Source organism: Ochotona princeps, chromosome 6 (assembly GCF_030435755.1).
Source record: "Ochotona princeps isolate mOchPri1 chromosome 6, mOchPri1.hap1, whole genome shotgun sequence".
NCBI lineage: Eukaryota > Metazoa > Chordata > Mammalia > Lagomorpha > Ochotonidae > Ochotona > Ochotona princeps.
In genome coordinates, this window is record NC_080837.1 from 73,227,481 (window position 1) to 73,253,934 (window position 26,454).

Consider the following 26,454-nt stretch of genomic DNA (forward strand, 5'->3'; position numbering starts at 1 on the left):
TGTTTTGCTTTGTTTTAAAGTCTCACTAAACTCTTGGAAGCGTAAGTATTGCTTAAAAGTATTTTTAGATGATACTAAATGTGGAGTCACATTTAAACAGAAGTCTTCACATATTGCCTAAAAATCTGAGTTTCATAAATGCAGCAACTTTTAGAATATTTCACAGAGCTGTGAAATGTACATCATAGTCTTGGAGGTCTTAATTTTGAACGTCACAATGACCTTCTTACCTGACACTTCCCCACCTATTTCCCCTAGTCTTTCTGTTAAGGCTAAGTCACAAGAAAGTGGCCTAAGTGAGTTTGAAAAGCTTTATTTCTTTCTTTTTTCAAAATCCAACTTGTCTCAAACATACTGTCTCATCTCTTTGTTGTATAGACTCTATTTTTTTTTTTTAATTGAACCTCCATGAAGCAACTTTGGCCATTGTATCGACTCCTCTCACACTGGCTGCACCTTGCCCATGACTTGCCTTAGCAGCAGAATGTGGTAATGTGCTACAGAGAGTGTTCTGTTACCAACCTTTGAAAGAACAGACAGCTTCTGATTTCTTCTCATGGCGCGTTTGCTTTGGGGATCCTTGGGCTGATAGGAAAGAAGGTTCACCACCTGCTGTGGAGGCTATGTGACCAGGCTTTGAGATTCTATGGCGATGTGGCAAGGTCTAGCTATTCTGGAGTCATACTGAAACTTTCAGATGGAGTCAGTCCTAACTGCCACTGCATTTCAATGACTTGAAATATTTTGAAATAAACCAGCAGAAGAATCACTTAGGTGAGTCCAGCCACCCACAGAAAAGCATCACAATCAAATGGCAGTCAGTTACACAGCAGTAGGTAGTGATACATACAACAAACGGTTTGCCATAAGACTCTAAGTGATATAGTTTCTTTTTGCCAAACAGAAGTGCTTCCCTCACAATAATTCATGTATTAAATTGAAGAGTGACAGAAAAGTGATGTTTCAATGGGTATTTTAGGATTCAGATTAGTGAATGGCATTTTTATTCTTGATCAAAAAACTCATCAAAATGTGGAATTCTCTCTGTTCTTGTCCTCACCAGTGCTCGTGGTTTCTTCTCATCATTGCCCAGCTCATCAGTGTCAGAGCTGGAACTGTCCCAGAGAAGTTGTCCCCGGGCTTCCTGTTCACGGATCCATGCCTCCATTTTACCAATTTTCTGGGTACAATAGTCACTTCCTGCATGATGCTCCAAAACTTCTGCATTTTCTACATTTCCTACAAAAAATTAGAAATTTATTTAACTTTCCTTAACAATGATTTATTGGTTATTGTGTATTTTGTGAGCATAAAACAATCTAATTAATATTGTACATGCATCTATACACACTCACACATGTACTTACATATACTTTATCTTCATGCATACATACATTTATATATATAATCCCAACTGGTGACTCTGTAAGCCTTGGAAAATATTTTAGTTATTATTTAAACTTTTAAAAATTTTCTGAAAGTCTCAGGAATGGTCACATACATATCTTACACCCCCAACCCTTTGACAATATTTTGCTACAATGTTGCTTTCATCATATATCTAGATTTTTAATTCTATCTCTACCATCTCTTATTTCTGTCTGTCTCTATCCCTATCTCTATTATTTCTGTATCATTGGCCCTCTGGATCCATGGATTCAAATAGCAATAGATTGAAAAAAAATTTTTTTAAAGGTTGCATCTGTACCAAACATTTTACAGGCATTCTTTTCTTGACATTATTCTCTAAATAATACAGTATAGCAACTATTTCTATAGTGTTTCCCATGTATGAGATATTATAAATAACCTAGAGAAGATTTAGATATACCAGTTTATATAACAGATTGAGCATTCTGATATGTGTGGGAGTCCTGGAACCAATTTCCCATGGACACCAAGAACAGGGGTTATTTGTAGGTGAGCTGTTTGATAATTAGTTGTAGTTACTTGTCCCCTAAGTATATCACACAAACGTTTTAAGAACAAGGGTATTCATATCCAGATGTGGGGGTATAATGCAACATGCATCCCTGCTTCCATACGAAAGATGGACTCCCAATGAAACTATTGGAAATGTGTAGACAATGGAATGTTGGACTGTCTGACATTGTCTGTACCAGCAATGTCGGGGTACACTTAAATAAGAGATTGATGGAATTGGATTCCTTATGAAGGACTATACTATTGTAGTAAAATGGGGAAAATCTGTCGGGAGGTGGGAGTTTGGGGAGGAATCCCAGTCTATACGAAATTGTACCACATAATTCAAAAATTCAAAATAAAAATATAAAAAAAGTAATAAAAAAGAATAAGGGTATTTTCCCTATATAAAAACCATACAATTATTGCTGTTATGGAAGTTAACTCTGGGATAATGATTTTTTCAAGTATCCATAAATATTCTTATAATGTCCTTTCTAACACCCTTTGTGTTTTAATTTTTAGGATCACGTATTACATTTTTAAAAATATTATATTTTTTAAATTGGAACAACAGAGGAGAGACAGAGAGAAAGAGCTTCCATCCATGGTTGATTCCCCAAGTGACCAGAATGGCCAAGCTGAGCCAACTGGAAGCCAGGAGCCAAGAGCTTTTTCCAGGTCTCGCACACGGGTCCAGGGTCCCAAGGCTTTGGGCCGTCCTCTGCTGCTTCCCCAGGCCACAAGCAGAGAGCTGGATGGGAAGTGGGGCATGTACTTTTTTTTTTAAAGTTTTATTTATTTTTCTTGAAAGGCAGATTTAAAGAGAGAAGGAGAGCCAGAGAGGAGAGATCCTCCATCCATTGGTTCACTCCTCAGGTGGCTCCAATGGCCTGAGCTGAACCAACGCCAGGAATTTTCTCTGGTTCTCTCACGTGGGTGCAGGGTCCCAAAGACATCCTCCACTGCTCTCACAGGCCAAAAGCAGGGCTGGATGGGAAGTGGAACAGCTGGGACATGAACTGGTGTCCATATGGGATCCTACAGATACGAGGCAAGGATTTAGCCATTGAACCATTGTGCCAGGCTCAGTTTTCTTTTCTTCTCCCTCACTCTCTCACTGTTTTCCTACCTCTCTTTTATTTTTGGTGCCTTGTAGCAAACAGTGGTCTGTTTTCCATAACATTGATATTTTAGAGAGTTCAGCTTGGGCTTGCCTGATTGTTTCCTTGTGATTGAGGTTCGATATTGGGCAGGAACATCACAGAGGTGATGTTGCCTGGTGCCCTTCACTGAGCATCTTGTATGTGCTAGGCATGTGATGCACCCTTGTAACCTACACATCAGTTCTGATTCACATGAGACTCACTTGGGCAGCCTTTTAGGATCAGATGCCTGGTCTGTACCTGTAAGTAGAACTGGCGAGCTCAGCGGGTTAGGTGTTCTGTTTCACTTTTTATTTTTTATTACAAGAGAATTTACTTCTGGCATGGGATTTGATTTATGTGTACATATATTTACTTTAACTTTTTTATTCAAGCAGTACTCAATGTCCTTTCAGAATGCTTTCCAAACCGCCTTGTTTAAGAAGGACTGGCTTTCAATAAAACAAAATCTTTCCAATTATTTTGAACCTGGGATCGTAATCCTAGGCTAAAGCCCAGAGTTTCCTCACAGAGTCTGGAATAAGCAGCCATATTTTCTGGCATGTCATTTTAATGAGAAATGCATTAGAACTTTTGCTGTATTCTATTTAAGACATTGACATCTGAAGTTGGATATTGTTATATAAGAAAATAAAGCATGGGGCTCGGCAGGGCAGCTTAGTGGTTGAAGTCCTTGCCTTGCATGTGCCAGGACTCCATGCGGGTGCCAATTTCTGTCCTAGCTGCTCCACTTCCCATCCAGCTCCCTGCTTGTGGCCTAGGGAAGCAGCAGAGGATGGCACAAAGTCTTGGGACCCTGGACCCATGTGGGAGACCTGGAAGAAGCTCCTGGCTTCGGATTGGCTCAGCTCTGGCTGTTGCGGTCACTTGGGGAGTGACCAGCGGATGGGAAAGCTCTCCTTTCTGTCTCTCCTCTCTGTAAATCTGCATGTTCAATAAAAATAACTAAATCTTAAAAAAGAAAATAAAGCATTTCCTTTTTTCCTTATGCATAATCTTAAAAAAAACCTATTTTATTGAGATCTGATCAATGTACAGAAAGTTGTGCATATTTAATGGGGTATAGCCTGATATGTTCAAAAACAAGCATTTCAATGCAAGGATTTTTTATGGTAATTTTTTCCTTTCTGCCTCACTGTGAGGCTACCCTGCTCTTCCCTTGAATACACTTATAATCATTGTGTTTTAGTGCTTAGTTGCATGATGCTTAAAGGTAACTACAGTTGAGCCTGGCCCTGTGACTTGGGAGGTGAAGAAGCTTTCCTGTGGCACTGTCATCCCATACGGATGCCGCTGCATGTCCAGGTTGCTCCACTTTGTGTCTAACTTCCTGCTAATGAACCTGGGGAAACAACAGAGGGTGACTCAGGTCCTTGGGCTCCTGTACCCATGTGAGAGACCTGGAGGAAGCTCCTTGCTCTCAGCTTCAGACCAGCACAGCTTCAGCCATTTGCAGCCGTTTGGGGAGTCAACCAGCAGATGGAAGATCTCTCTCAGTCTCTCCCTCTCTCACTCTGCCTTTTGATAAATAGATACTTTTTTTATTATTACTAGCTACAGGTAGTTTACATCTGTAGGCCTGGTCTCTCTCCTAAGCTACAGTAGGTGTTTTGCAAAAATTGGACACGTCTTCTTTGATGACTACCATCAGCTGTCTTCTCTTTCCCTCGCAAATCTGCTCTGTTCCTGGCTTCTGTACTGCGGCCAGCAGTACCACCTCAATTCCACTGTCTACACAATTCTTCAAGAGCAACACAAGAATCCAGCTGGCTTTCTTGGTTTCTCCATATGACCGCATGTAAACCATCACCAAGTTTTACCAATTCTGTCTCCTTAATATCTCATGTCTGGTTTCTTCCTTCCTCTGCTCTTCTGGTTCAAGCACTACCTTCCTTCCTCCCTCCCTCCCTTCCTTCCTTCCTTCCTCCCTCCCTCCCTTCCTTCCTTCCTTCCTTCCTCCCTCCCTCCCTTCCTTCCTTCCTTCCTCCCTCCCTCCCTTCCTTCCTTCCTTCCTCCCTCCCTCCCTTCCTTCCTTCCTTCCTTCCTCCCTTCCTCCCTTCCTTCCTTCCTTCCTTCCTCCCTCCCTCCCTCCCTTCCTTCCTTCCTTCCTTCCTTCCTCCCTTCCTTCCTTCCTTTTTCTTTCTCTCCCTCTCTCTTTCTTTCTCTCTCTTTCTTCCTTCCTTCCTTCCTTCCTTTTTCTTTCTCTCTCTCTCTGCCTTAGGAGGCCCTTTTCTTGCAACAGCGTAGGAACAGGAGTGGGGGTGGAGAGGGGAACAGGAAGGGAAACACCTCCTGCAGGATGGGGCTGCCAGGGCAGGGGAAGGGGCCCAAACGCTATCTTTCTCTTGAACCTTGTTACTGACCTCTTTGTGTCCTTTTGCTGGCCTTCCCGCTCTTTTGCGCAATGATGACAGTGATTTTCAAATATATAAACCAGTTTGTGCCACCTTCCTACCCTGTCCTTAACAAGGAGTTCACAATCCTCGGTGTGAGTAGGTAAGGCGCTGTGTAATCTGGCCTTTCCTTACATCTTCAGCATCATCTCTTGTCATTTTGAGTCTTCCCTCTCCACTCAGATCCAGACCCGTTGTGCTCCTGCCCACAGTAGGGTTTTCCATGTGCTGGTATAAACCATGGCCCTGAATGTGCCAGCGCCTCTGGCCCTCAAACTCACACACTCCTTCATGCAGTTATGTCTTTAAATGTCATTTCCTCGTGGAAACTTGCCCTGATTCTGACCCTGGGATGATCAGATCTGCCGGTCATAACATTTTCTTGTTCCTTGTCTGTGCTGTGATGTGAGCTCTGTAAGCCAGCCATCATGTTTATAACAAGAGGAAACAACCATGATGCCTGCTCTTTGATATGTACTCAGTAAGCACTTGCCGAATGAATAAATGAATAGCTGAATGAACCAGCGAATGGAGAAGATTGGGAGGTAGGAAGTGTGGGAAGCTGAGACTTGTGAAAGGCTTCATTCGGGGGGGCGCTAGGGAGTGTCAATCATCTCATTTCTGCAAATGAGCCAAGAACTACTAGAGACATCCCACATAGGGAACAGGAATTTTCTGGAACATTTAGCTTGAGGCAGTGGCTTTGAAAGAGGAAGAAGAATGTTGGTGGTGGGATCTAGTGCGATCATAATGATAGCTGAAGTCCCACGTGACTCTGGGAGTTTGGATAATTCAAGCCTAAAGTTAGTATCCGAGGCAAAATTGATGTTTTCAGCTTTGAAAATTAATCCCTGTCATTCGCTTAGAATTATACACATAGTTTAGTATGCACAGCACTAAAGTTTGAGAGCCTCCGAGTGAGATGTCTTATTACTTGTTACGTAAATGACTATTTGATTCTCTGTGGTTTATAGACCTTCAATAAAACATCACCTTCAGAAACCTAAACATATTTTGGATGGACAAAGTAAAAAGAAAAGGTACCCTACTTCAAAACTGACTTTGGGAAAATAGGAAGAAACAGATGCCAGAGAGAGGGAGACGGACAAAGTGATTTAAGAAATACAAGGATCGTGTAACTCAGGCATGAAGAATGTTCAGCGATTGGGGATTGCATAACACATATTTTAGTAAAGTGTGTCACCACCATGCTCATATCACACTCATAATTTCACAAAGCTGTATTTAAAAATAAAAATAAAACAAGCTAGCCAACAGAAAGAGAGTACAAGTGGCCAAATGGAGACTAGAATTGTGAAGGGACAATCAAGTGATGCATTTAGTGTGACAGTTGCGTGGGGGAATACATTTCTTTGGAGGATTTTTAATTGCTTATTCAGAGAAATTTGACTTTCGGTGACACATAAATCGCTCTGGAAAACTGCGCCTTTGAAGACAAGAGGCGTGTATGTGTCTGTGTATGTAAAGTAACTGCAGCCATGGCTCAGGCCTTTCTCACACCGTCACCCCTCTGCAATCTTTCCACAGGAAGGAATGATGGGGGATCTGAACCTGGACCAAATGGAAATGCTTCTACACCTAACTAATGAGCCCTAGCCTGTTGCCAATTTTATTTTGTTTTAAAGATTCACTTACTTTTTAGTTGAAAAAGTTACAGGGAAAGACAGACTGACAGAGAGATCTTCCATCTGCTGGTTTCCTCTCCAAACAACCACAATGGTCAGAGCTGGGCTGACTGGAAGCTGGCTCCCAGGAGCATCTTCCAGGTCTCCCACATGGGTGCAGGGTCTTGAAGTTTTGGGCCATCCTCTGCTGCTTTCTCAGGCCACAAGCAAGGAGCAGGAAGTAGAGCAGCTGAGACTCAAACTGGCTCCCCAAAATGGATACCAGCATCACAGGTGGAGGATTAGCTTGCTATGCCTCCCCACACAGGCCCAGGGGTCAACTTAATTAATAGCAATCAATTAGGACTGAATACTTCCTGCCCCACAGGCTTGTATCTTTCAATTGTACTGCTGATCAGATGAGAGCCTTGGTTGGAATTGTATGTAAATACAGAGTTCATCTGGTACTGAAGGTGGGGTCTCTCCATCAGCTCTGATTTGTTCTAAGCCCTTTCCTGGTACATTGTGTCTAGATGACATTCATGGAGGGGCTCCCCTGAGTCAGATATCGTTCCAGTAATGAAAGGGTGCACATTTTCACAGCCTTACAGTTGGTGAAGACACTGTTGGGCTTCAAGGAAGGGCCCAGATTCTACCACCAGTAGAATCTTTTACCTGCTGTGGTCACATCTGGAGTACAGAAAAGGCAAGGACGGCACATTAAAACATATAGAATTACCCCCAGAGGAATGATGCCTATATTGTGGAGGTTAAATATGGGTATGTAAGTTACATGGCTATGTACATGTTTTAATGTCAGACAAGCATGTCAGACAAACTTTTAAGGGGCAGCAGAAGATAATGACTGACTTCCACCTCATTCCACCTTCCAGAAGGAGATCAGGAATGAACAACCATGTCATTATGTAAGAGGGCCCTGGCACTCAGGCACCGTGGTGACCAGCTCCTGAACAGCCAGACGCTCAGGGAGGTGTATGAACTTGGATGTGATCTATTCTTAGAAGACAGGCAGAAGAATGAAGGATGCCCTCCGGCAGCAGCAGTTGCATTCCATATAGAAGCATGTGGGTTCAGTGCTCACCTCTAGCTCTGGTCTCTGGGTTCCTGTTAGCATGGACCCCGGAAACAATGATGATGCTCAGCTCGTGGGTTTCCTGTTACCCAGGGAGGAGCCTTGGAGCAAGTTCTCAGCTCCTTGGCTGCAGCCTGGCCCAGCCCTGGAGGTTGCACTGAATGGAAGTACTCTCTCCGTGTCTCTGCCTCTTCAGTTCTCTCCAATAAATAAATAAATTCTCCACATTTTCTAAAAATAAAGATGCTATCTGGGGTTCAGTAAAAAGGTATCATGGCGTTTTTCATTTTTTTTAATGACACATTGGTCATTCAGTGGCATGTTATTTAACTTCATGTTGTTGTTCATTTCTAATTTTCTGCTGTTGTTGATTTTGTTTTATGGCTTTCCATTTAAGGGGATGTATAGTAACAGTGTAGTAGAGACTGTCACAGACGGATGTGGAGATACAATGCAGTGTGCGTCTCTACTTCCCAATCAAAGAAGGACTCCCAATGAAACTATTAAATATATCTTGACAATAGCATGCTGGACTGTCTGCCATTGCCTGTACCCATAATGTCAGGATACACTTAAATAGCAGATGATGGACTTATGACTGTTCATGAAGGACTATATTACTGTAATAATACAGGGGAAATCAGTGGCGGGGGGAGGGGAGCTGTGGGGAGAGGGGAGAGAAATCCCAGAACCTATGAAACTGTATCATGAAATAACATAAATAAATGACTTTTTAAAAAAGAAAAAAAATTAAGTTAAGCCTTGTAAAAATGATGTATTTTAAGACCAAAAAAAAAAAAAAAAAAAAGCATCATTGCTACAGGATACACTGAATGCAGCGACGTCTATAGGCCCTGTGGTCCGACGCCTGGGCAGGCATCCTCTGGGCAGGCTCACCTCTCACTGGCATTGCCTTGAGCACTAATCTGACTGCCAAGGATCCCTCCCTCAAAGAGCTGACATAAGATTTAAGCAATGCTGTTATTTAGCCTGACAATTCCAGGGTTCACACTCCATCAGGTAAAGATATCAATACAGAGAAAGTAGAAAATACTACAAAGGAACAAAGAAGCCCACTGCCTGCTGTTCCTCAGGAGTCTAGAAAAAGGCCAGAAACAAGAATCAAGCTCCAGGTCAGTATCTGAAATTTTCAAAGTTGTTTGTCCATGTGACTACAAAGCACATTTCTGAGACATGGGAACGTAGGTTAAATGGATGTCTCAAGCAGAGTTTCAATTATGCAGCTTTTCCTAAGTAACTTACCAAATGCAGCCTTTGGTTCCTCTGAGCAGGGGCACCGCCTCTTTCACTGCAGAGACCTATGGAGGCACAAGCTGCAGCATTTCTACAACTTGTCAGCAGTCAGTCCTGGTGTCCTAGGGATTCGGCCCACAGCACAGTGATCTGTATGATGCCTGTGCTATGTGTTTGCTTTAAGGGAAGGCAGAGGGAAAATTTACTGGGGGCTGTCCTTGGTGGAGCATTCTAGCATGGAGATTAAAGACATGGATGTCTGATGGATAGCACGGAGCCATTCAATGCTGTGGAGCAAGTTGCTGGGCTGGGTTGAGAGATAGGAACTGAGTGTCAGACGATAAATCTAGAAAGTAGATGGTGGTGGTTAGGTCCTGATAATCTCAGGGTCTGTAGACTTTGTCCTTAGGGTGATGGACACAGAGTGGGTATGGTTTCTCCTCTAGCCATGGAGTAACATGGTCAGGTTTTCATTTTATAAGACTATTTCGCGCTGCTACAAACACTTGTAGGACTTCTATGATCAGGAGGTCCTGCTTGTGCAACTCAGGAAAAGAGTCTGAAATTCTGCATTTCCGCTAGAAGTTTCCAATGACCGTGTGCCACGAGGTGTTGGGTAACACTGTGATGACTACGCAAAGTGAAGGAACACTTCACGTCAAATGTTTCTGTAACTGGAGGGACCTCAGAATCACCAGGAGGGGCCCCCCACATGCAGATGCTGGGACTTGTACAGCTTTGGGTCAATCATTCTGGCTGGGACCAGGCAAGGTCCCAGGGGCTGCTGATGCACCAGCTCGGGCACCACACTGAGGACCAGCATGGGAGGGGGTGGATGCAGTTGCCCTGGATTGATAGGCCTGAACTAGGCCATGCCAGTGGTATTGCAGAAGAGAGCAGGGATTGCAGCCCTAGTGGATGTCAGCAGGCCTTTGTGACTGACCAGCTGCAAGGAGAGGATGAAGAAGCATGAACAGAGCAGCAAGGTCTTGGTCTGAGTGATGTGGGGAGTGGAGGGCTCACCCACCAACACAGCAGGTGCAGCAGAAGAAACAAGCTTGGTCAGACAGTGATGCTGGACTCATTTTAGATGGTCCAGGTGGGAAGAGAAGATGCGCTTGCAAGTAAAGGGGTGCATGGTTAGAGAAGTGCCTGAACCTGGCCTCAACTTGGTGAATACAGTCTCCCTTGTGACTCTGTGGGTTTCAGTCTGTCTAACCACAAAATGAGGTCACTTTGCTTTTTTTTTTTTTCCTCCAAGGGATTGGAGCAAGGATAACAACAAGGATAAGAAATGCATGGAAAGCATATTCAACTTGTACCAAGAAACATCCTGCTTCAAAGCCTTGGCTTCTCTCTTTTCCTGCTAGATGTGAGACATTACGGATCAACATGCTCACCATGTTCCAGGAAGTAAAATCCAAGTCAGATCTACAGGAACCCAAGGCTGTTCCTTATCTTCTCACTCCATTGTCTGTCCACATAGACAGTGTAATTCGTTTGATGGAGTTTTAAAAACAATTGAAAAAAGCTTTTCACTAGAAGGTTGCATGACTCACCTAGACATCTGTTCAGTGTTTTCTTGGGAGATGTGGATAGGAGGTCGTCATCATCACTCCTTGAGACACTTGCAAGGATTTTCTCAGCCTCATGGTCCCTCAGTTTTTGATCATTAATTCTTGCTTCCCTGTGAGGACTTTTCTTGAACTAAATTTGGGCCAGAAATGGTCAGTTAGAAATGGTCACTGTTTCTCCTAGGACTTCTTCACCTTCACCTGTCAGCCCACATTGCAAACTGTGTGCCCATCTGGAGAAGCCTGCATTTCCCAAACAGAACGTATTGTTCATTTTCCTTTTAGAAGATGTGGCAACTTTATTTCTTTCTCCTTGGGTTGTCAAGAGAAAGTTGAATGTTTTCAACATCTTAAAAAGGCTAAATTAAGATGAGGACACATGCAGAAATACTTTGGAGACATTTGGGATTACAGAGCACAGTGGCTACAGAGACATTTCCTGGATGGGGACAGGTGTTGGACTATGGCAGTTATAGGATGTTATGACGGAGAGGCTGGATATGGAAGATTCCCTAGAAGCTGAGTGCGCAGGCCAAAATTCATATGTGGGAAACTTAATCCTCCAGTTCTCATGCTGATGGCATTTGAAAATAGGACCTTTTAACATTCTCCTATATGTTGTATTTGTGTTTTTGCATCTGTCTTATTTCACTTAGCATCATGATCTCTTTTTCTATCGGTTGCAAATGCTAAGATTTTATTCATTTTTATGGTTCGGTAATATTCCGTCATATAGGTATACCACATTTTTTTTTTCCATGCATCTGTTGCTAGATTGATTGCATGTCTTGCCTACTGTGAAGAGTGCTGTGATAGGGGGTGCAGGTGTCTCTTTCTTATGCTGACTTAACTTCCTTTGGATATGTTCTCAGAAGAGGGATAGCTGGGTCATATGGCTGATGCATCTTTAGTTTCCTGAGGAATTCCTATACTGTTTTCTTATTGATTGTGCTGATTTGTAATCCCACCAACAGTGTATTAAGGTTCTCTTTTTCGAAGCAGGATCTCTAAGAGGTGTTTATTCATGAGAGCTCCACCCTCACAATAGAGTAAGACTGCTATGGGTTTGTTATACAGGCAGCAGAAGCTTGACTTCCTCTGCCTTATTGCTCTCTTGAACACACTCTTGCTGTGGGATGCTTCTCGTAATAGCTTGGCCAAGCAAGAACACCCTCGTTGCCAGAGGTGCACACCTTGACACACCATCCTGACCTCCGGAACTGTGGGCAGTGCCTTTTCTTTCATTACAAAATGCCCTGCCTGTGATTTTCTGTATGGTAGTAGAAAATAGGCTAACACAGGTCTTTCTCATTCAATGACTATATGGCATGAGTTTGAGGCGCAGGGCTAACAGAATAAACCCAACTCACTGTACCACTTACTAAATCAAGAAAAATGAAATTATGACTCCTTATGAAGGACTATACTATTGTAGCAATGTCGAGGAGAACCTGTTGGGGGGGAGTTTTGGGGAGGAATCCCAAGTAAAATAAAATAAAATAAAATAAAATAAAATATCTAGTCTCATTTTCCTGCTGCAGGTAGAGTGTCATAAAAGCAACCACTTCTCAAGAGGGAGTCTTGGGGCCCAGAAAAATCACGGAGAAGGGAGAGAAAAGACTGATCAAGCTGTTAGTAGAAAGATCTTAAACTTTCCATGCTTTGAACCTTCAGCTGAAGTAACAAACTGTAATATGCAAAGCAAAGATTAGATATGTGTTTAACTGCATGCGTGCACCAAGGTGGTGATCAGACGGAGTAAACCCAATGAATGTGACACTCTTCTCATATTTACCTCTTGCCTTTTACGGTCCATTTCCAGCATTTGCATCTTATGTAAATATTGTCTTTTTCCAGAAGTATGCACTGGAGCTTGCATTTTCTTTTCCAGTGCCTGCTATGAAAGATGGTACATTTTTTAGTCTGGGATAATTTGTTACTGTTTCTACAACCCACAGTCTAAATTCCTTTCTGGAACAGGGTGAGATCTTAATCATAATCCGTAGAGATTTGATGACAAAGGCGGTCTGTTTTATGTCCCTGACAAGTCCTTTTTCTCGCTATCGGAGAATGAAGTGTCACTTTGCTGTGTACAGAATGTTAACTTCCCAGGTTCCTGTAAAGTTTTTTTTTCTTAAGCCTTGAATGGAAATATTGTTGCAGACTTCACTTTGACAATATATCATCTTCCCTAACAGCAGATTCTGTCTCTCCAGAAATATGTTCTGGTTTGATGCGATCTTCCTTTCTCTCCATGTCGCTATGCTGGCCAGGAAATGAGCAGGGAGTCTCAAAATGGATAGTGGAAGCTAGTCTTACAAGTGTAGGTCCACATACGAAGGCAAGCCCAGGAGCTGCTGCAGCTGGGGAAGGATTTGAAGGTGATTATTTGTGGTTCCTGCGATCTTCTTCAAACTCTCATGAACTCCAGTAGGATAATGCAGATGGTTACCAAGAGCAACCAGAGACGAGTCTACCTTCATCTGTCTCTTGCTGTTGGCAGCAAATGGAAGGCATGTTTTCAGTGGACCCCTTCCTGTTGCCCATCAGACATAGTCAGCATAGGGGGATCCTCAGAGAGAGGTTCTTCTCTGCAACTACCACAAATACTCCAAACAGGGAACATTTAGCCAAGTCAGCCGGAGCACAGCAGCACCTGGGGACTCCGAAGTAAACTCAGAGTAGAGGGTGTTGAAAATGAACTTCTACATTACAGCTTTCATGTCTTTTTGTGAAGATTCATTTTTCATTTTATTTATTTGAAAAACAGTTACACAGAGAGGGAGAGACAGAGAGAAAGATTTTCCATTTGCCAGTTCACGCCCCCGAATGGCTACAACAACCAGAGTTGGACCAGGCTGAAGCCAGGAGTCAGAAGCTTTTATCCAAGTCTCCCACGTGAATGCAGGGTCCAAGGACTCTGGCCACTCTCTGCTGCCCTCCTAGGCCGATAATAACAAGGTAACTCAGAAGTGGAGCAGCCAGGACTCAAACTGGTGGCCATGTGAAATGTTAACCTCACAGGTGGTGGCTTTACCTGATATGCCATAACACTGGCCCCACTGAATTCTACTTAGTGGAGCTTTTTAAGAGCACAGCAGGTGCAAAAATGCAGAGTGGCCCTTTGCTAAGGACAATATTGTCAAGGTGGGATAAGCCAATCAGAAGGATTTGTAGATAATTGGTAGATTTCTGCTAAGAACAAATATAAAGGGTTTGATTGAGGGGAAGAAAGAGAAGAATCATACGGGACATTTTACAGATTGGGAAACTTCTAGAATCAACAATTTCCAATTAAAATTCCTTTCTATCCCTCTAACCCTCCACTCCTTTTTATCTATAGAGCCCTGTTTTCACCACAAAGCACAAAAGAGCTCCTAACCATTCAAGACAGAAAGGCAACAGCCAGTTGGTGGTAGGCACAGGAGAAGATGGATGGCTTTAGAAAGGTCAGATTCTGAATGGTTTAATAGTTCAATTTATCTTTGAACTCTGATGTGCAGGAAGTACCTGAAAAGGCATTTCACTGCAGTCCCAAGCAGCCTGCCCCTGGTTAACCTCCCCTCGTGGGATGGCCCCAGCTCACCTTGGCTTTGTGCCTTGTCCTGGCTTCTCGCTGGCTCAGGAACCTCTCAGAGGCAATTACTTGAGGCAGGTCAATTGGTTCAAGCTTCTACAAGTCCAATATTGAGACAATTCAGCACTTCTCATGGCAAAGATGACAAAACACAGAAGGCAGACATCAAACTGTCCTAACCTCTTGCAAAGGCAGCAGTTACGCCTGAGAGTATGCTGGAAGGGTAATTCCAGGAACGCAAAGGTTTCGCTTGTGCAAATGGTTTTACCACTTCTCTGGGTTCTATGCATTGAACGTATTGATCTATGCATTGTTGCCAGTGACTTATTAATCTAGCTAGTGGTCAGAGAAGCAACAACTAAGAATCCTTCTCTGTAAGCACTGAGAAAGCATATCCAAAGTTAACACAAAACAGGATCCTAGAATACTACAGATGAGAGAGGCCCTGGAAACTGACTTGTTAGTAATTCCTTCACCACCCAGCTGAACTATTCTGCTCCTTGTGGAAGTGACCTGTCCTTAAGGCCTCCAGAGATGCTCCCTGAGTCTTCTCAGCTGTGACCACTGTTGACCTTGAGACACACAGTCCCTGGGTCAGAGTTTATTTGCTCTCCCAGTGAGTTCTTATTGCATGACTGCTACATGCTAGGAATGGGCATGCAATGTCAACAAAAGTGGATAGGGGCTGTCTTAGAGCTTGCAATCTATGTGCGGCAGACACACCCTTTTGTGTGTTAGTTGATGGATAATTACAAACAGTGATAGTGTTTTGAGGAAAGCATCTACAGGAAAGGTCTGTGACAGTATTTAACTGGAGGAATGAACCTTGAAAATGAACTGTTCTGTGCAATGAATCATACAACACATCCCTGACCACCATCAGTTGTATATGCAGAAGGCCTAACCCACAGTGGCTGAGAATGTGATGTGATCTACAAGCAGGGTAGCTGGAGAGATAATTGGGTCTGCTGGGAATCGAGAGTGGGCTCTTAGTGCAATATAGCAGTGTCCTCATGAAAAAGGACAGACCTGGACACAGATGGGCACCCCAGGAGGGACCCCATGAAGATGAAGGTGGAGACTGGGGTGATGCTTCTACAAGTCGAGGGATGCCCAAGATGGCTAACAATCAGAAGCCTGGTGAGAGGCCCAGAGCAGACTCTTTCTCATGACTCCAGAAGGAACTGGCCCTTCAGACACCTTGACTTCCAGAACTGTGAGGCAACACAGCTCTGTGGCTTAAGCTGCTTTGTTAAACAACCTCTGAAAACTAATTAATGAAGGCAAGGGCTAAGGAATCATCCCAAGAAGTTTCTGCTAGGAGGGAGTTTCTTTGCAGAAATTGGAAGGTTAAGAAAATTTAGAGAACTAAGGGGTCACAGGCAGAGTTAACAGTATGTGCAGTAGTCCTGGGTCTGGGAAGAGAATATTGTCCTCTGAAGGAACTGAAAGAAGCAGGTTGGTTATAGTTCAGAGAGAAGACAAAAGCAGCTCAAAATGAGATGGGTAAGGTTAGGCGGGGCAGGTCATGGCTTGCCTGGGTGGATACTGGTTTTCCTAAGAACAAAGGGAAGCCATTGATATGTGTTAAGCAAAGTAGTAACCTGGTGTGGGCGATGCAGATTTGGTTGGGAGAAGGCTAAGATCGAAATACCTTGGACATCTGCCAGTTTACATGTTGGGTGGATACTTAGTTTTGCAGACACTGAATTTGGGGGAAGAGAGATCTGTGCTGGAGACACAGCACAGCTGAAACCAGGGTCACAGACAAGGTCAAGAACAGAGAAGAGCAGAGCCAAAGACTGCATACTTGAGAGACTGGTGGATGGGGGCTAATCATCTAAGAAGGTAAGGAACCAAGGACCTGAGGGGCAGGAGGAACACCTGAAGATGTGAGGCTATGGAAAGTGTGGGCACCAGTCCTCCTGTCCTGTACTGAAGGAAGATTCACCTAGAAATTGTTTTCATTTTAGTGTGATGTGTTTTGTTATCAATAGGTAGCATTAGGAGATAGCTGACTTTCAAGGTGGCCTGAATATCAAAGAGTAGAACCACAAAAAGCTGGATACCAGAATCATGGCTGGGTCCCTCACTGCTGCTCTTCAGGGTGGTTTCCTGGGTGATGGTTCTGGGTTTGACTTGTTCTGGGGAGAGCAACCAGACATAGTTCTTGATAGAATGGTCTAAAGAAGGAAGAAAAGAATAGCAAAGGTGCTGGATAGAGGGAGGACATGTTTATGTTAGATACACGCCAGGCAATTTCACATTTATGGCAGAGAGTGGCTTTCTGTGCCGTTCTCACCGTTTAAATTAGCAGGGATATTATGACAGGTGATCAATTCTAGTAAGCAGTGTTTCTATTCCCCCGGCTCTCAACTCTGCATGCCTTAAACATGCAACACCAGTAGGTCGTGCTGGCCCAGGAGGCAGTGTCTGATCAGGTCAGAAACCAAAAACTAAAGGGGAGGAGGAGGGAGAGGGAAGAGAGTCCAAGAGAGAAGGGACTCTGCTGGCATGTACAGGACAAGACCCCTAAGACCAAAGGGGGCTTCCCGGAGACGCGTGACTTCCGCACTGGGGGAGTCTTGAGGACTTGGTTTTCTAAGTCCTCATAAGTTGGCAGCTGTTACTACATACCCTGCTAGCATTGTGGCTATGTCACCCCATTCAATTCTGAGGTGTACCCTATGTGTAATTCTGATGGGCCCGTTTTTGAGTCACATCTCTAGGATGCAAATTCAGCGCTGTCCAGGTTCAAATGCGATACTCTCTCCTCCGTTCAATATTTCCCCAAGTGGTTTACCGCTAGAATCTCCTAGAATTAGGAAAAGAAAAATGTTAGGCCATCCCCTGGAGACTGAGATGCTATAGGATGAAGGTATGTCCTGAAGATAGATTTTTGTATCTAATATTCTCTCTGTTCTCTCTCCTCTCTCTCTTTCTTATCTCTGGCTCCAGCCATCTATCTATATATCTACTAGTGCAAAGTTCTCCTGGGGATTCTGCTAATTTCTTGCTAGGTTGAGGTACATTGGCTTCAAGTATTTGTGAAAATTACTACATCAAAATAGACCATAGAAGTCTTGCTTGTGGAATATGACAAAAATATTGAGTTCAAAGAAGCAAAGATTTTTAGGGATAGTTTAAATAATCTATCCCCAAATTCCTAGGGCCAGGTTTGATTGTGTGAATGTCTAATTGACCACAGACTTCCTTATTCCAATCTTCGAATGCCTATTGCAATAGGCAGTTCTGCTGAAGGTTGAATGACAGGAATCTTGAAGGACTCTGTCCGGCATTTTCTTCCTCATCCTTGAGCTGTGGCTACAAAATCACACCATTCTTCCACAAAATCACTAGATGGCAGCAACTGTTGTTGCAAACAGGATTCCTCTGTGAAATCATTTTGTTTCAGAAGCACTGCAGAAAAATTGTTGAGAAATTGACTTCAGCTAAATAAACCAGTCCCATGACATTGCCTCGGAATCCTGGACTCAGATGAATGCTGCTTCTCCCCCTCGGCCTTGCTTCATCTTCTTCGGAGGGATCATAACGAAAAGACTTACCCAAGCCTGGTGGAACACCTTGTCTTCATTTCATAACATACACAGTGTATTATTTGTTTAAAGGCTCCTGTATTATTTGTCTTCTCAAGCAAAACAAATAGCACGATCAGTTAAAGTGTTCGTGAGGAGATTCAGGAATCAAGAGACCATCAACCGCAGGCCACACATTGCTGAGCTTGGCAATAAACAGTAGCCTGAGATGGTTGCTTTTGTTTAGCATGAGGGGGAAGATGGTCTAGAGAAAATGAAAGAAAATGTGAAGTGACCTAAGAACAGATATTTTAAGGTCCTGGGAAGCAGGGAAAGGTATCAAGGACAACCTCAGAGTGAGAAATCATTATCAAGAAGGAATAATCTTGGAAATGAATCCAGATTTCAAACATCCAGCAGTGACAAATAAAGAAGAGGAAGCATGAAAATCTAAAACATATGATGAGGCTGAAGCCAAGAGCACTATTTCCACAAGGCAGAGAAAAGAACAGACAAGCAAACATTTGGTGTTGCTTCTCCGTGACATGCTGGACTCTGGATGCTATGGGTTCTCTCTGCTGGCTAAAGGAAACCCAGGATGCCCCCATGTGACCTAGGAAACCGGGGCCAGGACCACAGCATGAAATTGGGGCTGAGCTGTTCTCCACCATTCCACACAAAGAGTCATGTCAGGCCGTAAGCTACATCTATCTCACAATCATCACCGCAAAAGCAAACATGAAGAAGAATTCATGACAGCACATCCAAGAGCTTAGAGACAAATGGCTAATTTCCTGGGAAAATACAAATTAACAGGAAGAAATAACATACTCAGATCAACTAAGAACCATCAAGGAAGTTAAGTGTGCAGGAAAATCTATTAGCCACTGAAAAGTGTAGGCAGCTAAAAATGGTTTCAAAGACTTGTTTTATCATGCATCTGAGGAACAGATAACTTGTGTTCCATTGCATCTTTTAGAGAGTAGAAAAGAGAGAAAGGTAATTAACTGTCTTCAAAGGCCAATAAAAGCTTGATGGCAAAGCTGAAAGAAAACAGTACTTTATAAAAAGATTCACTTTGCCTGCAATGGATGCAAAAAGCCTTAGCAGATAACACTCGGCAGTCTATTCATCGATGTGTCTTATGACAAGGTAAGTTTTATGCCTGAAACGCAAGCATGCTTCAATATCATAAATCTATGTTGTATCAATTCATTGAAAAGTCATATGATTATTTTAGCAGATGGAGAAAAGAACACAATTTAATGTTCAGCTCAGAAGAAAACTCTCAGCATCAAGGCATAAAGGGAACCTTTGCCTACTAGAGCTAAGAGCTTCTCTGGTCATCTGGCTCACCAGTGGAGTTAGCCACTGGGCAGAACTAAAAAAGGAAAATGGTGAAGTCAGGATTTTTGAACAAGATATTTGAACAATACAATGAACAAGAACCAAGACGAAGAGAAAAATTGTTCATTTATAGAAGATACTACCTATATAGAAAATCTAGAGTAATGTATTGACATTCTACATTACCAAGGTATTTCAATAAAGTTTTGGAGCACAAAATTCAACATACAAAAGTCCATAGCTTTCTTACTCAATTTCTTACTCAGTCTTTCTCTGTTAATTCAGGAAATCAACAGAGAAAAGAAGACCTCATTCATAATAAAGCAAATTGAGACCTTTAAGGTATTTGATTCAGTTCCATGTGCCAACCTGTCTGGGCTATGTAGCTACTTATTCAACAACTGATGCAGGCATTGCTGTGAGATTATTTTGTAGAAATGATTAAACTCCATTGTGAGTTGACTTTAAGTAGGGAAGATTATATCAAATACTCTGGGGTGAGGGGGCAGAGCTAGCTAATCATTTGAAAGACTTTAAGAGCAATTCTGGAGTAACCTTGAAGAAGAAATTCCTCTTATGGGGACCAACTGGGGCTCATGCCCCGAAATCCTGTCCCATGAATTTTAGAACTGCCTTGGCTACCCCCACAACCATGTAAGGCATCTGCTTGCAATTCGCCTTTTAATGCATATCTTGTATTGATTCCTAGGAGCTGAGTTCTAAGTTCTGTTTCTCCAGTTGGACCCTACCCGATACTCGTGCCTAACAAAGTTACACAAGATCCCCGAGGAGAGTTAGTGAAACATTATTAGAAGGGCTGAAAAAAATCAGATTCAATGGACATCGTTGTGGTTTAATCAACTGAATATTTCTAGTACCCAAAACAATATAAGGAAACGATCTACATCAGAAATACCCTTCTTATCTCTCATAAGTTGATTTCTGTTCATCTTCCTTTCAACTCCAATGCATTCATCTGGTTTTCAATACACACTCAAGGCTACCTTCTGTGTGACAGCCACTGTCTGGACACTCAGGTACAACAGGGAAAACAGAAAAAATATCTTTGCTTCTGCAAAGTTTATTTCATTAGAATGGAGAAAATACACAGAGAACATAGTACATGAATAAAATTCTTGGTATGTTAGGTGGACATTAGTGTTTTCTAGAAAAGAGAATGTGAAATGTCAGAGGAATCATGTCCATGGGAATGAGGATCAAACTGTCTATACACCGGTCAGGGTAGGCTTTCTGAGGATGAAGAAATTTGAACAAATCTTTAGGGATGAAGGAATTATCAAAGGACACCACCAGAGAATACATCTCCAATTTAAGCAGCACCTGCAAGGATTAATTAAGAAGATGAACAGGCTGGGTGGTCAGAGGAGCCACGTTGATCAACTCATCAATATGGAGGCAAATATATGTGATTCTGAATTCCCTGCCAGAGACCCTTAGAATCTGCCCAATCCAAACTGGAGACTTACAGTTTACAACCTACTCTATACTTGAGGAGAGGATGTTCAGAAAGTTTAGGGCACTCCAATGCAACTCCAATGATTTAGCTTTGGTTTGATCATTAAAAGTGATTTTAGAATTTTCTTTGGCAGAGATTAGGCTATTAATTAGGATGTCATGGGAACCTAGCATTTATTATTCTTTCAAAAGCCCATTTGTGGTAGAAAAATACTCTGAGCCCAATTTGTGAAGATAATTAGAGCTGATATCTTTGGGAGTGTCTGCCAAGTTCCTAGCGATTTCCCTCTTTGCTGGAAGCTTACTCCAGAAGCCACAGTGACTTTTCTGCCCACTTTTCCACTGCAGAAACATTAGTCCCCTGGTCACAGCTCATTGGGCCAGCGCTGGTATCATGAGTAAAATCGAGCCAGTGAAATATTTTCTGCCAGGAATTTGGGATTGGAGCCAAGAGGGTTAGACTAATCTGTTTATTTGAGTGAAACTATAAAACACAAGCTATCAGGGTAGGCAGAAGAAGGATCTTCAAAAAAGCTCACAGAAAGTGAGTGGGAAAAAAATTAAAAAATACAAACAGCTATGCATGGCTTTTAAAACTCTTCCCCCATCCAAATAAGCTAGTATTTTAATTCTGTCTCCATAGCTAAGAAGCAGAGAAAGCGGATTTGCAGAGAAAGAGTAAAACAAATACATGGAGAAGAGCTTGTTGGTGACTCAGAGAATTCATCTGCCTTTCAGCTTGCAAGATACAATCCCCCCTGGACGTTCAGGTGTCTTCTAGCTCTTGAGCTCAGTAAAATACCCTATCCTTAGAGCCAATGCCATGAATAGCTTTGAGAAATCAACCGGACTCCTGATGCAACAATATTATACATCTGCAAAGTCAGGGAATGCACTTCCAGTGTGTTTTCCTCCCAGCAGGGATAATGGGTCTCACAGCCATTCACATGCCTCATTTACTTATTCACAAACTTATATGTCAGAGAGAGAGAGAGAGAGAGAAAATATGCATATCTCTTCTCTTCTGCTTCACACCCTAAATGTCTGCAATCAGCAAGACTGGATCAAATCAAAACCAGGAGCATGGAGCTCAGTCTGAGTTTCCCACGGGATGATGGAGACCAGGCATCCCAGTATGGTTCGCAGGTGTCCCAATGCAGTGCTTAAATTGCTATGCCCAATGTCTATCCTAATACCTTCTGTTTAAATTCATCAACTTGGAAGTATTATATAGGAGCCTATATTATATACACTTGGAAAGGAAGCATTGGGTTTAGGCATACAATAAGTTACAAAATTATATGGTTTAGCTAGAGATATGCTAGGACTGTTTAAGGGTATATATTTATGATGTATTTATTTTTCAAGTGTTTTTTAAAAAAATATTTTATTTACTGGAAAGACAAAGTTACAGAAAGACAGAGTTCTTCTGTCCACTGGTTCACTCCCTAAACGGCTGCAATGGCCTGTTTTGGACCAGACTGAGGTCAGGAGCCATAAGTTTCTTTAGGTCTCCTACATGAATGCAGGGGCCCAAGCACTAAGGCCATAGGCTGCCTTTCCAGGTACATCAGCAGGAAACTGGATCAGAAGTAGAGCAGTCAGGGTTCAAGCTGTGTCCACACGGAACGCTGGTGCTGTAAGAGGCAGCTTAACTTGCTATGCCCCAGTGCTGGTCCCAATAGATTTTGTTTAAATCACATTTTTGAAGTTTCTAATATTTTGAGAAACAAATGTTCTTTGGGGATCAAAGGATATAATCAGATAATATTGTGAGCTACAGGAGACAGGTAAATGAAAACCAACTGAAACAGAAATAATTCACAACTGATGAGCTCTGGTACTCTTGGTACAGGCATCTGGGTGAACGGTTCAGCAGGTGAAATCTGACTCCAGTTACCTTGTTCAAATGTCAGTGATGGCTCCTGCGCACAAGAAGTCCTCAACCCTCCTTTCAGGTGAAGTTCATTTTCAAGAACCTACTCCAGCTTCCTCCTTCATGTAAAGTGAGAGTTCTCAAAAATTATAGCTCTCCAGAGGAAACCCATTAAATATTAAGAGCATTTAAAGCTCTCGCTTCGCTGCCTAGAAATCTATGTGCCCAATTTCGGCAGTCAGTTAACATCTAAGAAGCCAAAAGGTTTGGGATGCACAGCCACAGGGACCACTTACACTGACAGTTCATAGCATGGGATTTGGAGACAGTTTCTGCTGGCATCTTGCCTCTGTGTCTCTTTGGGTAAGTTACTTAACTCTGAACCACATGTATAAAACAAAGATACTACTTCCTTTCTCACAGGAGACTGAGAAAATTTTAAAAATGGCATAGTTCAAGTTGCTTGACAAAGCATCTGACTTGCAAGAGACAATACAGTAGTAAGTGGTGGTAGTTGTTATTCACTGTAAGTGATGTGCCCATAACCACCCAACTAATTCATGTTACACTAGGGTCACTTGAGTCCACCATGTCTCTGAATTTGCTACTATACATGGCTGTAGGTTTTAAACATTAAATTATTACTACAAAAAAATCCTAAAATAGTTCCTTCAACAACATTCTATTCAACAGCCTGATAATTGTCAATATGCCTCTTTCATGATTATAGTTAAAAAGTGATATTACCATTAAAACCAAGAAATTAATTACCAATCCTTTTAAACTCATCTTACTTGAGGTCTTCGGGGTGGATGCCTTTTAATAATGCTTGTTTCTCCCTGCTCCAGTGGGATGTCAAAATACATGGCTCTGGACACTGGAAGGATTGGAGAGAAACAAGAACACATATCAATATGTTATCAATATGTTTACTTGGCTATCAACATGATTGTTAGATTGTTAATACAGTTTCATACATTTTCTGTTACATACATTCAACCTGTAGTTTGAATGTGGAAGAGAAATACATGAATAGGTCCCACAAATCATACAAACTTAGTCTTGCCCTAGGATTTAATTTATACTTCCTATGTCCTCCTCTGGTTGAATTTAGAGGACTATCTGAAAAATCAAAATATATTGATTATAAATATTATTTAAACATGAAGTTATGTCTGGAAAATATTAACGTATTGATTTTCCATGAAATTTCCTTTCCCCACAATACACACAAGGATCCAAAACTAGCAAAAAATATAGCTTTAAGAAAAGAAACCGACTGTCTGTTAAGATTACATAGATGACAAGCTGTGAGGTAGGTGACTACATAGGAAGAGAGCAGATAAAGAAACGGAGTACGAATATCGAATGACAGTATGCAATGCTTGGCATTATATGAGAACAATTAAATACTGCCCATACTCCAACTATGGAATGAAAGTTATTACATAATGTAATATATCAATGTTTTTTTTTTCTCATGAAACAACTCAGGGCCACAGAGTTAAGCCTCCATTCAGGAACAAAGAGACATAACAAATCCATTTGATTAATTAATTCTTTTTTAGTTTGATATTCCTGGGATTTTTGTCTTTCCTTCTTATCAATCTACATGCACCTGATGTCTAGATTCTTACATAGCTTATCCTACAGTCCCATTTGCTTCCATTTGCTAGTTCATGCCCCAATGCCCCATGGATGGGCTGGGCCAGGCACAAAGATGGAAGCTGGCAACACAGCCAAGCCAGGAACCTAAGTAATTTTGACATCAGCACTGCCTCCTGGGACCTGTAATAGCAGGAAGCTGGAGTCACGAGCTGGAGTTGGGAATTGAACCCAAGTAATCCACTGTGGACGATGGGTGTCTTATCTGTTAGGCTAAACATGTGCTTCACGTTTTGTATTTTAATTGCAAAAAATTCCTACATAGTTATGTGTTTCTATCCTTAAGAAATTTGAATGACCGTTTTAAAGACTTTGCTATGTTTCAGTAGAATGGAAATTATGTCCTTATTTTCTTTCCAAGCGATAGCAACACATTGCAGTCAAATACTCTATCACCGAGCTACACCCCCGATATCAACACAGGCCAGAAACAAACAATAACAACAAAATGAGATTTTAGAAAGTAATTGTACTTTGCAATTTTTTTCCCCAGAAGCTTGACTACTCCTTATATTTCTAGTATATAATGTGAGTGATATCACACCATTATTTAAATTGTCCTAAAATGACATCAGCTGTCAGGCAGTTATTTTTGTTCTTATTTATAGAAGCATAAAATTGATGAAAAAATTCATCCAAGGTCATGGGATTTGGTGCTTGTTGGAGCTGGGTTTATAGACTCCTTAGCAATAACATTCAGCATGCTTACCTGATCCTTATTACTTATGTTTAATGAGGCTTTTTAAATTTCAAAAATAAGTGTACCCCTGAGTTAGAAGAATCTTAAAATTCCTGTGGTGATTTTTGTTATTAAAAAAATTCTTCACTGAAACTACAAAGAAAATTCCCAATCATGTATGTAAGAAATCAGTGAAACTGAAGGACTTGAAGACTTGGCCACAAAGAACCTGATTGTGTATTCTACAGAAAGTAGCCATGACTGTCATTCTGGGAAAGTTCTGCAAAATTTCCAAAACCAAGTGTAAGGCTTCCTGATTCCTGCACAAGGAGTTTTTACTGGTGTTACTGATCCATAGCACAAAGAAAATGGGGGAAAGGCAATACGTATACATCTGTGTGTGTCACATATATATGTTTCCTCTTCCAAAAGAAAATGTCTTTAGCTCATCGTGGTTACTGTACAACATTTCACATTTGTTATAAAATATCTCAGGGTAAGTGTTAGCCATGTCGAAAAATTCCCTTATTCTGTAGGTAACCCTCAAGAACTATATCCAAGCAGTTCTGTTTGTAGTGGTTTTAAAATTTGTCTCAGAGTGGATTCACTCCTGAAGAACTACTGTCGAAACCATGGACTCCTGATGCGTTACACTGTCCTGGAGATGATGATTGAAATTTAGACTCCAACAGAAATGTGAGATTGCTGTCATTTATCACATCAGCACCTATATAATTTTAAACTTTGCCAGAGCTAGGTGTAAACAATGAAAGCCCTGTAAACTAAGCTAAAACAAAATGAGAATTCTTTCTCTTAGCCACAGTTTTCACATCTTCTCTAATGTAACCCAAAGACGTCAATACATTCAACTCCCTTCAAAGACATCCTCTCGGATATTAGTGACTGAGTAGCATTCTGATATTACAGCGAGTGTCCAATAAATCTGCCAAAAGCTCTTCCCTGATCCATGTATAACAAGCTCTGGGTGCATCTTTGGCTTACCTGTTGAGTATCTTCCATACCAGGTTTCTCGTAGAGGTGGCAGGGGTCCTCCCCAAGCCTCGCTCCGGTCCTGTAGTCTTGGGAACAGACACAGGTCTCTTTCTTCCAGGCTTGGATTGAGTGTGAAGTGGACAGGACCCGCAGTCTCCTCCTCTTTGCTTTGCACAGGTGCCACTTTGATCACTCTAGAGTGAGCCTTCGAATGGCTCAGACCCATCTCATGGGAAAGCCATGAGGAAAGTGGTTGGAGTTCTTAAACGTAGTTTGC

The 26,454-nt window shown here is 42.0% G+C and overlaps 1 protein-coding gene across 1 annotated transcript; it reads right to left on the reverse strand.

Annotated features, from left to right (window-relative positions):
- Positions 1 to 672: 672 nt before the first annotated feature.
- CCDC198 (coiled-coil domain containing 198) lies at positions 673 to 26,454 on the reverse strand. Its single transcript, XM_058665413.1, has 6 exons — positions 26,187 to 26,454; positions 23,635 to 23,717; positions 14,615 to 14,701; positions 12,824 to 12,922; positions 11,014 to 11,161; positions 673 to 1,239 (listed from the first exon to the last, which is right to left on the reverse strand). Exons 1-6 carry the CDS (start codon positions 26,401 to 26,403, stop codon positions 1,004 to 1,006), a joined length of 870 nt encoding a protein of 289 aa, XP_058521396.1. The 5' UTR covers positions 26,404 to 26,454; the 3' UTR covers positions 673 to 1,003.